At 42.3% G+C, this 16,726-nt stretch overlaps 1 protein-coding gene and 1 long non-coding RNA gene across 3 annotated transcripts in view; one reads left to right on the plus strand and one right to left on the minus strand.

Moving 5' to 3' along the window:
• LOC140849835 (uncharacterized) overlaps positions 1–16,726 on the minus strand; it is a 49,099-nt gene that overhangs the window by 31,805 nt on the left and 568 nt on the right. For both annotated transcript variants that reach the window (XR_012132073.1, XR_012132074.1), the window contains exons 2-3: positions 15,549–15,734; positions 14,204–14,253 (exon numbers count right to left, since the gene is read on the minus strand). This is a non-coding gene — a long non-coding RNA (uncharacterized lncRNA). The remainder of the gene's footprint in view (positions 1–14,203; positions 14,254–15,548; positions 15,735–16,726) is intronic.
• Positions 4,467–10,273, plus strand: LOC108399285 (serine protease 58). The gene is made up of 6 exons (XM_017663963.3): positions 4,467–4,564; positions 4,653–4,895; positions 6,520–6,658; positions 6,879–7,135; positions 9,800–9,939; positions 10,025–10,273. Exons 2-6 carry the CDS (start codon positions 4,856–4,858, stop codon positions 10,172–10,174), a joined length of 726 nt encoding a protein of 241 aa, XP_017519452.3. The 5' UTR covers positions 4,467–4,564; positions 4,653–4,855; the 3' UTR covers positions 10,175–10,273.

Here is a 16,726-nt window from a genome sequence, read left to right on the forward strand (position 1 = left end):
ATGAGGTGGGTGGTGAATCCGTGTGTCTGCAGAGGTTTCAGAGGTGGGCTGGTTCTTGGACACTGATGTACTCTGAGCCAGGATGCTTTTTCTCCCCCACCGAAGAAAAAAAAGACAGAAAAACCTGGGTCGTCCTGGCATGTTCACAAAAATTATATTCTCAAATTAGGACCCTAAGGCTATAGCAGAGGAAAGCTGAATTAAATCTTTGGGTTTAAAATTTAATACTAACATTAACTTGAAAACAAACTCACGTAGCCCCCAAAACTTTGTCAGCACTCACAGGTGGCAGTTTCTCTTTGTTCTCCCTGTTTTCTGAGTCCCAGTGTCAGAGATAAAAGCAGAAAGGGGATTTTGTAGAACCCCAGCCATCCTGTTGCAGAGTACCGAGGAGGAACCGATAAGAGAACAAAAAGCAATCGAATCAGTGCAAGAATGTCTGCTTAGATCCTTGCCAGTTGCTTGTGTGTGTGTGTGTGTGTGTGTGTGTGTGTGTGAGCATCACAGCCTCCCTCCTGCAAGTTCCCTTTAGAAGCCCCAACTGCTTGTGCTGCAGTGGGACAGCAGCTCTTTAAGGCACGAGGCTGCCACTCCCTCACTTGCTGGCAAATTAATAAATTATTCCTTTCCTGTCCTCAGAACTTGTCATTATGTTTTGTGCTTTTCTTGTACTCTGGTCTGTCCAAACCGCAAGCCCCTGTGCTTTCTGTCTTCTCTCTAGCAGCATTGTACCTAGTTTCTCCCTGTCTCTGGCCTCTGATTCACCGTCAAATGCTCTCTTTTTGGAATCGCATCACGTTGTTAAATGAAATGTTCATTTGGTCATTTCTTGTAACTTTTAAATTAAGTCTTCAACACTTAATGACAATCCTATATTTACCGAGTCAATTGTCCTTAAAATTCTCCACAATGGTTCCTTCAAACATTGTCCTTTCCTCCAACTTCCAGCTCTCACCTTTAGCAGGTGACCTCTGGTTTGGGAGTAGAGGAAGGAAGAAGCCATCAGAAGATACTTCACCCCACTTCCCACCACCCAACTCTGCCAGCACCCTTAGTTTCTTCTTGTTCTTTTCCCCATCCTTCCCAGAAGTGAGCCTATTGCCCACAGCTTCTATCTCCACCTGTGACACGGATCTGATCCCCTCCAACCTCCTCCTGGACTTGCTTTATTGACTATCTCAACTTCTCCTGCCTAATGGTTTCTTCCTGCCATCATTTAACCAAGATAAAGCCTCTCCCACTTGAAATGCAGAGCCCAAGGCCGGGCTCCCTGAGTCTCTCCTCTGTCTTCCTCGCAGGCAGCCCTTAGCTGGCAGTTCCTGAAAGGCCTGTTCTGTAGGATTTGTCTGTCTCTCTTCCTGCCCTTTGGCATGTCCCCTGCTCTCTTTTGAGTCCTTGTTCATCTTCCCAGAGAATTCTTCCCTGTCTCTTCACTTAGTTAACTCCTCCTCATCCTTCAGGCCTCCGACAGCACTTTCTCCAGGTCTTCGACCCTCCCGGGAGGGCCCCTGCTCTTTGTTTCCTACCTCCCTTTACATCCCACATTATGATGTACATGATGGCCATCTTATTACATCCATCTCCCTTATTGGTCTTCATGATCTCTGAGGGCAAGATTTTCATCTTGCTTACCACGAAATCATCAATATCTAATAAAGTACCAGCACACAGTATATATTTGTACTATTTTCTTTTGCTGCACAGCAACATTTCCACAAATTGAACAGCTTAAAACAGCATGTGTTATCCCCCAGTTTCTGTGAGTCAACAGTCCAGGCATGGCTTATACCTGGGTCCTTCCCTTGGGGTCTACCAAGGCTTCTGGGGAGGAATTTGCTTTTAAGGCTATACAGGTTGTTGGCAGAATTCACTGCCTGGTGGTTGCCTGACCCAGGACCCTCACTTCCTGCGGGCTGTCAGCTGAAAGTGGCGCTCAGGCCCTGGAGGTTGTCCTCCGTGCAGATGGGGCCACCCATACCTCGCTCTTTGCAACTTGGGCTTACTCACCATGGCGGGGTACTTCATTGGGCCAGCAGGGAGAATCTATCTTGCACATGCTGGCAAGATGGAGATGTGCATGTTATATGTTAACATAATCATGAGAATAACATCACATCACTTGTTTGCCATATTCTCTTAGTTGGAAGTAAGTCACAGGTCCACACCCAAGGAGGGGGTGGCAAGTGGGCACCATGCAGGGCATGAACATGGGGCTTTGGGTCTGTCCTCCGCAAGATTCAATACAGTTTGTCAAATAATGATTTATTGGCTCTTTATCTCCTGGACAATAAAGACTTATTATGCACAGACAATAAAGTCTTATATATGCCAGACTTATATAATAAGGCTTTTTAGTATTTAATTCCTGCTCATGTCTCCACGAGCTCCTAACAGTCTCCTGTGACACTTGGTTGCAGTCCCACAAACACATCATGTTGTTTCTCATATTCATGCCTTAAAGAAGCCTTTCCCTTTTTTTTAAAATCATTTTTTTCGCTTCATTTTTTTATTCCAGAGAAACTTCTTTTTCTTCTCTAAGACCGAGGAAAAGTGTACCTTCTGGGACCTCCTTCCTTACAGTGTAGACTGCAGACGTATCTAACTCTGCTCTAAGGCACACACCTCAATGTTCGAAAATTTTCTTCCACTTTACTATTTTACTGTAAAGATTTTCTTCTACTTTCCATTTTACTATGAAAATTTTCACATGTACAACAAAGCTGAAAGAATTTTACAGTATAAGCCCATATACCCACCACCTGCATTCTACCTTGAGTAAAGTATTTTTCAACCAACATCTGGCATTGATGTGGTGCATTTGGTACAATAAAGAACCAATGTTTGATGCACTGTTATTAACTGAAGCCAAGAGTTTATACTTGCTATTTATGCTATACGGTTTTTACAAATGCACAATGTCAGTATCCACAATTAGTGTAGATACAGAACAATTCCACTGCCCTAAAAATGCCCTGTGCTCCATCATTCCCCTCAAACCCTGGCAACCACATCTTTCTACTGTCTCCATAGTTTGCCTTTTCCAAAATGTCATAAATTGGAATCATATAATATACAATATTTTTAGACTGGCTTCTGTCACTTAGTAATACGCATTTTAGTTTCTTCCATGTCTCTCATCACTTGATAGCTCTTTTTTAAAACCACAGAATATTCCATTGTATGGATGCACCACACTTCATTTATCCATTCACTTGTTTAAGGGTATCTTTGCTGCTTGCTTCCAAGGTTTGGAAATTATGAATAAAGCTGCAATAAACATTCATGTGTAAGTTTTTTGTGGACATTGTCTTCAGTTCATTTGGTTAATATCTAGGAGTACAATTGTCGCTTCATACGGTAAGATTATGTTTGGCTCTGGAAGAAGCCACCCAACTGTCCCCCGGAGTGGCTGTACAATTTCGCATTCCCACCAGCCGCAAATGAGGGTTCTTGTTGTTCTGCACCCTTGCCAACACTTGGTGTTCTCAGTGTCTTGGATTATAGTCACCCTACTCCTGTGAAGTGGTGTCTCATCGCTGTTTTAATTTATAATCCCCCAATGGCAGGTTGAGAATCTTCTCATATGCAATTTGCCATTCATAAATCTTTATTTCTATGGACTGAATTGTGTCTTCCCCAGATTTATACACTAAAGTCCTAAAGCCCAATGGGACAGCATTTGGAGATGGAGTCATTCAGTTGAACCGAGGCACTGACCCGATAGGATTAGTGTCTTTTATAAAGACCAGAGAGCTGTCTCTTTGTCTCTGTACACATACGCAGAGAACACAATGAGAAGGCTGCTGTCTGCAGGCCAGGAAGAGGGCTCTCACCAGACCAAATTTGCAAGCAATTCAGTCATGGACGCCTAGTCTCTAGAACCGTGAGACAACAGACGTCCGTGGCTGAAGCCCCTTGTCTGTGGTGTTTTGTGACAGCAGCCAGAGCAGATGAACACATTTGGTAAAGGGCCTTTTCAGATTTTTGGCCCACTTTTAGATTGGGTTATTTGTTTTTTAACTGTTGAGTTTTAAGATTTCCTTATGTATTTTGGATGCAAATTGTTCAACAGATTTGTGTTTTGCAAATATTTCCACCTAGACAGTATTAGAGCTAGATTTTTAGCTCTGAATACTTTGCAATTGCCTGTTTAGGTACCTGTCATTCCCGCTAGTTCATAAGCTCACTGAAGGCAGCAAGAGTGTCTTCATATTTAGGCGCCCTCCCCTGAAAACACAGGGCCTAGCCCAAATCAGGCACTTAGTACAAATTATTGGCTGGGTAGTTGAATGAATAAATGGATGAGTGGTAACATGAAAGAAAGGGCTGATATCTCTTAAGGAGAAGGTTGGCAACAGGCAGAAGGGTGGCTCAGCACCAGAGGACTGGGTTATGGCCACTGGGACAAATGCCAGTGTCACCCAAACAGGAGTGGCATCACAGAGACAGGAGGGGTCAGCACCCTGCACATAGTTAAGAGAGAAGCATGATTTCAGAGCTTGACAAAGGGGGCACCAGAGAGGAGGCAGTCATAGAAGCACTGTGAGCCTCTCTCTCAGATCAGGTACTTCCTTTCTGAGACCCCAAGATTCCACATCCATTCTCCGCTGTGTCAGGGAGCAAGTCACCTGATGTCTGTTCTTGTCCCTCAGACGTCTGACACCACCAGCTCCTGTGACTGACAGAAGCAACTTCTGGAGCTGAATCCTGCCGCTGAAAGCATTCAGATGACAATTTTTTCCAACCCTAGAACCCTTTGTACTTTATCTTGCCTAGATCTTTTCCCTTCCTCCTCTCCATACTTTCCAGAGACCCTGAGCTGAACTTCATCCTTTGAAAAGGTTTTGACGTCATTATGAAATTTGTCTTCTTCTGGGTGCTCTTAAACCTGCCTGGTGAGTGTCTGCACATTTGTCTTTACCTTTCAAAGAGAAATCCTGGGAGGAATCATGAAAGATGGATAAAGACAGGAGGCATTGTTCCAGGTTACAAGTACAGGACTGACTGTCTATCCCTCACTACTGCCACCGGCATCACCAGGTTCCCTCCTGGGACCCTGCCTGCCTGCCTCACCTCAGGGGGACTGCTTGTATGCTTTCTGGGCAGACATGGATATTGAGACCCCAATACCAGACCCAGTCCTAGGAAAGACTGTGACCTGCCTCTGGGCCTGTCCAGAACAGGATTGATGTTGGAGTGAGAGAATAAGAAATGGAGGCAGGGTCCAACTGATGCACATAGCAGAGCATTTGAGGGTTTTGGTTCTGTCTGGGCATAAGTCCAGTTACTCAGGTAAAAACCTTGGAGGTATTCATAAATCCTCTTTCACACCCCACACTCAATTTGTTTGTAAAATTGTGTTGTCTCTATCTTCTAAACATATCCCAAATCCAGTCACATCTCACCACCGCCACTCACTATGGTCCAAACCACCATCCCTTGCTTGGATTACCAAGTTATTCTCCCAACAGGCCTCTCTGCTTTCTTTCCTACATGCAACACTTCTCCATAAAGTATCATCACTCCTTTCCACAAAACCCTCATGTGGTTCCACATTCACTCAGAAGACAAGTGCAGGTCCTTATAACACTTTACAAAACCCTGCATAGCTCCTGCGACCTCTTCCTTTTCTACTCTTCTCTCTGTCACCCACCACGCCAGCCACAGTGGCCTCTGGGACGTTCCTTAAACAGGCCTGAGGACTCTTGCTCCAGCTGTGTCCTCTACCTGCAATCCCATTCCCTCATATCTGGTTGTCTAACTCCCCCATCATCGTCATTTCACCGTTCACCTCTCACATTGCCCACAATGTCAGCCCAACTACTGACGTGACACTGTACAACGCCCTCACCACACACACACCCAGTAGTACCTTTCCTTCTTTCCCTGTTCTACAACCTTTCCACAGCACTAATCACGATCTAATGTACTGTATCATTTACTTGTTTATTGTGTTCATTATTATTCCTTAATGTCTCCATTCATTAGAATGATGAAGAGTAGGGATATTTCTCTATTTTGTTCACTGGATAGCCCAAGCACCAAAAACAGAGCCTAGGTGCTCAACATTTTTTGAATGAATGATTTCCCTTCTCAGATTCTGTTAGCATTTGGTCTGTTCTTTAAATGGCATTTATATCATTCTGTCTTGCATCACTGAAAGTGATAAGACTGATCAAAGCATTCTAAAAGTGATAAAAATAGTAAGTTCTCCATGAGTTGATTGAACATATGTCCACTGAATTGTGGAAGGCATTTAAGAAAGCTTGTATTTTAATCTGAAGAATATTTATTGACATCTAAAAGAGAAAATACCTTTTATCTTTTGAAATAGATACGGTTCTATTACGTTTTTCGTTTTACAACAAAGTAAGCCAGTTTACAAATTCAGCTCACAGATAAAGGCCCTGGGGAGAAGGGTAGGGGGAATCTGAGTGTGCTAAGTAGTTTTTGTTTGCTTTTTCTAGCGGTCACTGAAAAAAAAATCTCAGAATTTCCTGTCTATATCACCCTTTCCAGTTGCTTTGGCCTTTGATCCAGATTACGCAAATGACATCACACCTCCCTACTTGGTCTTCTTGAAATCAGATTACTTGCCCTGCGTTGGAGTCCTGATCCACCCCCTTTGGGTAATCACAGCTGCTCACTGCAACTTACCGTGAGTAATAAGCCCCCCACGGCACTCTACACTTGGGGTGCTCAGGCTGGGCGCAGACCCAGACCCCTGCCCAGCTCCACTGCCCACCTAAATGGGGTTAGGAAGGCCTGCTGGGGATGTTTTGTCAAGAAAGTGTCTGTGGGGAAGAGCAGATGAAGGCCCCTAACACTGGATAAGATGTCTCTGTGAAGTCCTCTCACCAACAGCCACATTGTTCCAGGAAGCTTCAGGTGATACTGGGGGTCACGAACCCATCAAACAGCAATGAAAATGATGTACAAGTAGTTGGCTATGAGAAGATATTTCATCATCCACACTACTTAATCAATTCTATTGAACATGATCTCATGTTAATCAAGCTGAGGAGAAATGCTCAACTCAATAACCATGTGCGACTGGTCAACCTGCCAAAAGACCCTGTTCTTGAACAAACCATGTGCACAGTCTCCACCTGGGCCTACAACATCTGTGATGTCTGTGAGTGACTTCAGGACAATATTCTTCTTCTCAAGGCATCCTTCCAGCTTTTTTCTCCCACTGTCTCTTTCTATCATCTTTGCTTTCATACTTGATGTGCCACAGCAGGCCACCCTGTCTTTGTAGCCCCAATCTCCTTACTCTAAAATGCGACGCAAACTTTATCAATGCTTTCAAACTATTCTGGACAATAAAGAAACTTAAGCCTTGAAATATCACAAAATAATATTAATGTATTAAATATAAGATAAACACATAATATTGCGCTCAATCAGGTAGAACTTCCTTATGCAGGATTGTGATACAGATAAATAACAGTTTAAGAAAAATATTTTGAAACATTTTAACTGTTAACATTCTAAACATCTACCCATTTCTTCAGACAATTGGAAAACAGTTATTTTTATCAGATGGAGTCTTTTGCACATAATTCGAAACCACTGAACTACACGTTCTGCCTACGCTTTCTATGCTACATGTGTCAGATTCCATGAAAAAACCTTTGAGCATGTTAAAACAGCTTTCCCTTTTCTAAATTCTGTGCCTCTCTGCCCACTATCCCATTCCAAATTTGTCATGCAAATTCAAATCAACTCCCTGCTGCCATTGTTCATGACAGTAGTAAGCTGAACTGGGGGAGGTTGATTAACTGTAAGAAAAAAAGAAGTATGATATATATATAGTCCCTTCAGAAGAATTATTGATACAGTTTTAATGAGTAAGTTTCAGATTACTTTATGTACATATCATACACGAGAAACCATAGTATGGAAAGGAGATTCATCTTAAGCAAGCCTGTCAGATTACATTCATCCATCCCCCTGTGCTTTTTTCTAATGGAAACCAAGAGGTGGCTCTACACTTATCCTAAAATGCTGTCATTACCCCAACTTTTCTTAACTGCTCTTCAGTAAATACCTTTAGAGTATTTTTCTTGAGTACATCAAAAAGTAGAAATTCTTCTCCTGACCCCAGATTTAATGAAGTATGATTGACAAATAAGCACTGTATATATTTAAGATGCATAATGTCATGTTTTGATGTAAGTATACATTGTGAAGTGATAACCCCAAACACTCTAATTCCACCTCACATATTTACCTTTTGTGTGTATGTGATGAGAACATTTAAGATCTACTCTCTGAGAAATTTCAAGTACAATATTATTACCTATAGTCACCATGCTGTACACTGAATTTCCAGAACTTACTCATCTTCCAGCTGAAAGTTCGTACCGTTTGATCAACATACCCCATAACCTCCTTCCCCCAGCCTCTGGCAACCACAGAGGCTACTGCCTCTATGAGTTCAGCTCTTTTAGATCATACAGTATTTGTCTTTCTGTGTCTGGCTTATTTCACTTCATGTAATGTCCTCTAGACAAGTAGAAATTCTTTGTCCTTTAAGAGTCTATTTGAATTTTGGAAATAGGCAAATGTCCCTCTTATGAGCAGTATGTTTGATTCATCTGGGCTATGCCACTTGAGTCAAAAACAGATGTGACTTACCCCCAAAATGCAGTTTACTTTGATCTGGTTCATGAAGTAGTTAAACAAGAACATCCTAAAAAGATATTACTACAAGAAATATTGAACCATGCAATTTTTACTGGGCCAGAAAAATAAAGCAAAAGTCTTAAATGTTTTTGAGAATTTATATATTATTTTCAAGTAAAGACATTCAAATAAGCACACTCCCATTAGAAAAACAAAATGTCAAAATAAAACACTTCTTCCCAAAGAAGAATCCTTGGCAAGAACACTTAGCCTATGAATGTTCCTGTTTTTCCTATTTTGCTACAGATTGGAAAATTTTCCTATGGCTCTGCACAGTTCATAGTATAAATAACTTGAATTAGGAATCAAGAGACCCAGTTTTAAGTCATACTTTTTAGGGGATTAAGAAAATAACTTTTTGAGTGAACTGTTTTTTTTTTAGCAGATACTGGATTTTTTTTACCTGACATTGAAAAAGTAGGTTTTCTAAATTCCTTCAAACTAAAAATAGGAGAGATGTTGTTTAAGGGTACAAAGTTGCAACTAGTAGGTAAGTCCTGGAGATTTAATGCATAGCATGGTGAAGATAGACAATATTGTATTACAATCATCAAACTTGCTAAGAGACTAGATAATTAGGTGACATGATAGAGGTGCTAACTATGGCTACAGTGGCAATCATATTAAAAAATATATACATGTATCAAATCATATTGCACACCTTAAATTTACACAATGCTACATGTCAGATATATTTCAATAAAAACTTTATTTTAAAGGAGTCGGATGAATTTAAAATATGGGACAAATAAACATGAAAACTCAAAAAAGAAAAACATCAAAATCCCATCTCAAAGGATGCTCTTTAAATGTTTAAATTTCCAGAAGATTTTTAAGTAATTTGTTTCATTTCATTGCAGTAATGTCTCATATTTCCATATAACTTCCAAGAATTTAATCTCTTTTATAATGAGATAGACACATGTACCATATGAAATAGTTATTCTGATCATTTCCTGTTGTTCTAGCTGCCACAGTTCTGATATTTTTCAGTGTTTGATCTCTTTTCCTTTTTCTTGCCAGAAGAAGAAACATGTTGAAAAATAGGGAAAGGAACAGAGAAGGTTTGGTATCTAATAACTCTTAAGTTCTACTTTCTTTCCTGCAGCCAAGGAGCCCGACTCCCTGCAGAACGTGAACATCTCCATCATCTCCCAGACTCAGTGCCGCAAAGCCTATGAAGCCTACAACATTAGCGAAAATATGCTGTGTGTGGGCATTGTGCCAGGAAGGAGGATGCCCTGTAAGGTAATACATTCTCAATGCCTTGATTTTCCCATTCAATTCCTGTGTCCTTGGCCAGAAACATAACCCGGTTTCCTTTCTCTGGCAGGAAGTTACCGCTGCCCCAGCAGTCTGCAATGGGATACTTCAAGGAATCCTAACTTTTGCAGACGGATGTGTTTTGAGAGCTGATGTTGGCATCTATACCAAAATCTTTAACTACATGTCCTGGATTGAAAATACAATCCAAAAAAACTGAGCTCCCTATGGGCAGGTGACACAGCCTGTCCTCACATGCAGCTTCGAAAATAAATCTAAATAGGCTCCTTGGATTGCAAACCTCTGTGTATGGACTATTAAAGGCAACTATAAGAGTTTCACCTTCATGTTTGTTATTAACTGAAATTTTAGCTGTGGGACAAACAGATGGGTTTTGCAGAATCTCTGGAGAGGTTTCCCAGATTGAAATGGGGTTAAGATTTTAACAGGTTATGTTAATATCTTATAAGGCCTGTTGATTCAAGGTGATGAAGCATATGTTATGGTCACTAAATTCCATGGACATCAGCCTATTGTCTCACCCCTATAGAAATACAGTGACTTCTTTGGTTGGAGAATACATTCTTTTTTGTGAAATACAGAAGGCATCCAGTTAATTCAAGGGAAGTGATGATGGCAAGGGAAAGAAACTCCAAATCTAGAATATGTCATTTTCAGTGAGGACAAATGGCCACTCCTCTCACATGGAAGGAGCTCGCTGACCACTGCGTGGCTGGTGGGTTACCTGGGGGACGGCGATCTGTACTATACCAGGGCTGAGACTGGTCACTGATACTGGCAAACTGGGTCTTCAGCAGTGGTGGTAGCCAGGTGAGAATGGCAAGAAGTCCCTGCAGAGACTCCATTTGGTCCCATTGTTTATGAACCCATTAAGAAACACTCAGGAGACTAAGGCAGGAGTTCAGAACAGAACAGCTTGTGTATCTGATTATTAAAGTCCTCTGAGGTGAAAGCATTTTGGTGAGAATCCTCATGGGATACAATATTCTCCTGCTCCAAGCTGACCCTGAAAAATCCTACTACATAATTCTTTCTCAAACAGCGTAGCCTCCCTCCCTCCATCTTGCCTCTTCTGGGTGCCTATCAGGGCAGACCTCTAACCAAGAAATTCATATACATCTTGACTTCAGGAAAGAGAACAACTAGATATGTTGATTGAACTTTTGTCTCCTGAGAAGAACCCCATTCTCCTCTTTCCTTCAGGGCACCCCCTGAGCGATTTTAATATCACAACAGTACACATGCAATTGGTACCAATATATCAAACAGAGCTACACATAGGGAGGTGAAGCCAACTATTCATGGAGAAAATGCATTGAGGCCCCACATGTGGGTTGAAGAAAGCTTGCTGGGAGCAATTGCTTACTGAACTTATTTGGATCTTCAGAGCCTAATTTACTTCTATTCCACTCATGCTTCTGGCTAAAAATGGAATGCTGTGGCACATATACAAGTTAATGACAAAGAGAGTCATCTAGCCCCATCCAGAGCAAGTTTCATGTCAACTGGGGGTGTACAGTCAGGTATTTAGTCTCCACCAGACCCTAGTAACACACCAGAAGTTGCTTCCCAGAAAGAAAAAAGGAGCATACTTTGCTGCCATGTCTGGGTATTTGTTTTGCTTTTCTTGTTAGGTTTTGCCATAGGCTTCATTTAGTGCTCTATAGATACTCCTAGCTCCACTAGACCCACTGTTTAAATCCAAGAAACAGAGCAATGGTACTTCAGCCTGTGCTGGCTAGATAGACAGTCTTTTCTAACTCAATCTCATCCTCAACCAGCAACTTTCTAGATTACTCATTAAATAGCTCACAGCATGATCTCCTGAGGAGATACATGTTGCTTATAAAATTTAGAGGCCTCCTAACATCACTCTTAATAGCAGGAAGTACAAATTACATCAGCACGTTCATTTCAGCCAAGCGACCCAACCATATCTACAAGTGCCACCGCAGAAGCAGGCGACTATTTTTACTGGTTGTATCACCTACCCACTACCACACACGTGTCTTTCCAAGACATCCAGAAAACTTGCTACTTTCTGACATCTAGTCCTACCAACATGATATCGTCCATACAGCAAACCTGTATGGCACCCTTTGAGATGGTCAGGTTCCTTGAAGACTATATTCAAGTAAAGGGCCGGAGCAATGGTGATTGCCAGCGTGTGGAGGTAAAAACAGACTGCTGTCCCGGCCAAACAGCAGCCAATTCTGTGCTTCTCAAAGATGCTGTACAAAAATATGCTTGCTAAATGATCAGTTACATACCAAGTGTGAAGGACTGTATTTATTTGCTCTGGTAAGGAGACTATCTATGGAACAGCAACTATAATTGGTGTCACCACCTGATTACACAATAATCACACATTATTGCTTGCTGCCATTCTTTCAACATGGCTAAATTGCAGAACTGAATGGGATTATAATACAAATGATCATCCCGTGTATTTGAAGTCCGGGTTAGTGGTCCTAATCTCTGCTATGTGCTAATGTATTAGATTTACGAAAGGGAAGATCCATCAACTTTTTCTTAGCCCTTGCTACAATTAAAACTTCACTTCCTAGGCCTGGGAGATACTGTAATCATTGTAGAGATTCTACAAGTGGTAGATAAAGTGTCCCCTGACCCCACCAGTGCACGTAGGAAATAGGGAAATAAATTCTAGATGGTTTCAGAGCCCCACTGAATAACTCCAGAGAAGAATCAGGTAAAAAATCCATTCTTCCCTCTGTTTGCATAAACCCCACTCTGGTCAGAGGATGACACTGAAAATAAGTCTTCCTCCGCCTGCAGCACAAATTAGTACACAAATCTGGATCCAGGACATCTCAAAATTTTAGCTATGTTCTTGTCCTAGAGCATAATTCACCAAGTAAATAGACTCAGGCCACTTTTGTATAAGCCAGAAAGAAGACTCTCAATGTTAGAACAGGGTCCATTCTTGAAGGTCCCTTTAGCTTAAGAGGCATTGAAGAAGCTAACATAACTCACTGAGGTTTGTGACCTAGGCCATAATATTTGAGCATGTTGACCGCCATCCACCCAGTGATGAAATCTACCAGGTGTTTTTCTTTGTTTGGTTTTTGATTATATAAATCAAATAAGGACTAAAATGTCCTGTTAATTTCATCACTGGGGATCTCAGTTGTATGAAGAATCCTCTTAAGGCCCCAAAACATCCCCATGTAATGCTGTTTCCATTTTAAGAGTACCAGAAGTGAATGAAATTAATGAATTGACATTTGTCTATTTTCCTTAAATACATTACACCATAATCTAAGAGGCCCTTTAGTAGGAGATGCACTGTGAACTTCTTTGTTCATTTTCATTTTATGTTTTTAGTAGAAAATAATGATGGAATCTGCCACTCAGTGTCCTGAATGGTGGGATAAGTCTAACTTCTAATTTGAGGTTGCAGCATTGGGAATACCACTGTTACCACGTACCCACCCATCAGCTCTGTGAGCAATGGATTAGAAGTTTCCTTTTCGGTCAGTACCACTTCTTTGTCTTTCAGTTTATTCAGAATGTATGGGGAAAAATAAGATGTCATTCTGTTCTCAGAGCTTCCCGCAGCCACTTGTCTGCCACTTGTCGGCCACGGAGCTGGCTTCTCTGGCCTGCTGCGGAAATTAACTGGCCGCCTGCGTGAATTCCTTCCCACCCTCATTTCAATATGCTGTGGCATCTGGATTCTGTTAATTCAACCGACTCCCCCTTGTTATTGCCCTTCCCCTGGCCACACACACTCCAACTCCTACCTGCCCCTCCAATGTCAGTTTATCTAATTTCTAGATCCACAAAGGATGATCTCAGGCTTAGGGTAGTTTAAAGTGCAAGGATTTCAGATTCAACTTTGTATTTAAGCCCAACTTCAAAAGCTACTAGCTCTTTGTCTTTGGGCAAGTAACTAAGTCATTCTGCCTGTCTTGTCTCAGTTATTTACCTCTAAAATGGGACCCACAACAGTCTTCTGGGTTGGTGGGAATAAATAAGATAGCTCATGAGAGGCAGGCAGCGTAACACCCAGCAGATGGGGGGCACTCAAAACTGACTGTACTTCAGTCTTTGCCAAGGGATGACTGGGACTCTGTCACCATTTCTCTACACCTGTATTTATCTTTCTACAATAGAATGGAAAGTCTTTTCATGTCCACAGCCACACAAAATCAATCAATCAATCAGATTATAGCAAAATTCCAAAGACGATTCTGATAAAGTTTACCTGTGGATGGTTCCTTTCCTCAGGTTTCAGGCACCCATACCTTTCCTAACCTGTAAGGAAAGAGGATTTTAGGTATAAAATACAGAAAGGAAGTCTTAGGACATCACTGTATCTCTTTGGGTGGAGGTCTATAACTGCAAGACAAGTACATTTAACATCGTTTAGATGGGCAATTGCTAGATAGAGTTGTGTTTTCCACATCACAACTCCTTTCAGGTTCCAGGACCCAATTCCAGTGTGTAGGGGAAGGGGTCTTCCCATGCACAACACCAAGCAATCTCGAACACCAGCAGGGTGTCCAAGAACTCAACTCAATTCTGATGCTATTGGCCAGAGATTGCACCAGATTCCCCAGATGAAGGGCTTTGTCCTACAAGACTGCCCTCCACCCTCCACCCTCCACTCCAAGATGCCTCAAGCCCCAGGCTGTTCCCTGTTCTTTTTACCTACTGGCTACAGACTGGAGGTTCCCATGACCTCCCCCTTCGGTTTGATTCATTTGCTAGGGCAGCTCACAGAACTCAGGAAAACACTTAATGTTTACCAGTTACATAAATGACACTGTAAAGGGTACAAGTTAACAGCCAGATGAAGAGATACCTAGGGCAAGGTCCCAAATAAAGGAGCTTCTTCTAGCCTCATGGAGCTGGGGGCCTGGCTGGGTGGCACATGGAGGCGTTCTGGCTTCCCAAACATAGACGTTCTCTCTGACAGAGAAACAGGACCCCAGAAAGCAGTAAGCTCTGGTGTTTTGTGAGGGCTGCACTGCTTCGTAGTGATTGACTAAATAGCTGGCCATTGGCTGATTCAACCTCCAGCACCCCCCTTGGGTGGGGGTCCAAAAGTCTCATTAACATGACAAAACACCCATTTCACCTTCAAGTCTCTGAAGTGTTATCAGAAACTGTGGATAAAGACCAAATATACCTGGGAAATACATATTCTGTCATCCAAATGACCGAATATATATTTCTTATAACTCATATCTCAGGTTGCTTTGCTTTTGAAGTATTTCCCTGATTTGAGAAATCATAAATGCTCATTGTATATAATGAAGAAAACCCACAAAAGTATGAAAATAAGTTTAAATTCACTCATGATCCAAACTAATTATATTATTTTGTAATGTTTTCTAGTATTCTATTCTTGATACTCTGCTTAACTAGCTGGTAATCCATTGTCTACCAGGCCCAGTTTATCCCAGTTCATCCTTTGTAAGACCCCACCAGCACTCTGTGGATGTGTGCCTAAGCTCAGGGGACTTGCATGGATCCTGAAGCGCTAATAATTATTAACTCATTATCAGCTCCCCTCTCCCCAAGCCCACCTGTAGTCAAGCCCCTACCTTCACATCAGACCGCCTCTTGCTCTCCTGCTCAGCAGTCCTGAAATGTCGTCATATGGGCCCCAAATACAGGTTGTGTTTCTGGTGGGAGCTCGGGAATCTGAATGACAGCAAAGATGTTTGTCCTCGTTTCTCTGCCTCTCAGAACTGCAAGAGATCTCATGCTTCCTGCCTTCTGAGGACCTCCTAAATGAAAGAATAATGAAGGAAAGAAGAGGGGTAAAATATGGAGGAAGTAAAGAGGAAACATGCCTCATGTCTTGGAAGTCACACAATATCTAGTAAAATACTAAAAACTGAGTACGTATTCTATACGTTTACTGCTTGAGAAGATGACTGAGACAGCTATTTTGGGTGGCTGTATATTCGCCTGCCATTTTCAGGATTCCATAATTTTAAGATTAATCCAAACTACAGAAATAACTAAGGAGCAGAATCTGATTTACACAATCAGAGAGCATATTACTTTTCCTTCAAATGACTGGATTTAATTAGCATAAGTATGTCTATTCCCATCTGGTTCTACTGAAACCCAGGGTAGGTCTGCAGGGCGATTAACTCAGCCCCTTTCTTTCACAGGACACTCACCTGATCTGCTGCCATGTCATGCATGGGTTTCCCTGTGCTCTGTGACCATGCAGGCCTCTCCTGATGGTATCACCAGGCGGTGAAGGTCTCCCTGCCCTGCCATCTCCTCTGTAGTTAATAGTCTCTTGGCTTTCTGGAAGGGGGCAAAGATGCTTGCCAGGTAACACCTGCCTCGTCCCACCAGTAGTGTATTCAGTATGCAGAGAGACTGCATAACGAGGTGTTAAGAGCCCTAGCTTTCAATCAGAGTGCCTGAGACATAGACAGATCATTCCTATCAGCCTGAAGGCAAGAGACTCACATCATATAGGATGCCTTATCTAAATAACACCGTAATGAAACCCATTCAACCAAAAAGCACTGTTTGACCCGCTGCCACCTGCCAGTCTAGGAGGGCCAGCTGATCCCCACAGGGCCCCGCAGGGGTATTGAGGCACAGCTCAGGGTGGAGAGAAGGGAACTGCTGCCGGCAAGCCTCCAGGCTCTCAGGGACTGGGGATGAAGGGAACCCAGCCCAGCAATGGAGCTGCCAGCAGAAGGCCGTGGCTTTCCTTTAAGAGCAGGTGGCCCAGGGCCTCTCAGTCTTGCCA

This window comes from Manis javanica, chromosome 6 (assembly GCF_040802235.1).
Source record: "Manis javanica isolate MJ-LG chromosome 6, MJ_LKY, whole genome shotgun sequence".
In the NCBI taxonomy this organism is placed as follows: Eukaryota; Metazoa; Chordata; class Mammalia; order Pholidota; family Manidae; genus Manis; species Manis javanica.

Bases quoted from the DNA above. Each gene is read 5' to 3' on its own strand.
- LOC108399285 (XM_017663963.3), top strand. From the start codon at position 4,856: ATGAAATTTGTCTTCTTCTGGGTGCTCTTAAACCTGCCTG. The intron at 7,136-9,799 runs GTGAGTGACTTC...TCTTTCCTGCAG, and splicing joins CTACAACATCTGTGATGTCT to CCAAGGAGCCCGACTCCCTG. The intron at 9,940-10,024 runs GTAATACATTCT...TTTCTCTGGCAG, and splicing joins GAAGGAGGATGCCCTGTAAG to GAAGTTACCGCTGCCCCAGC.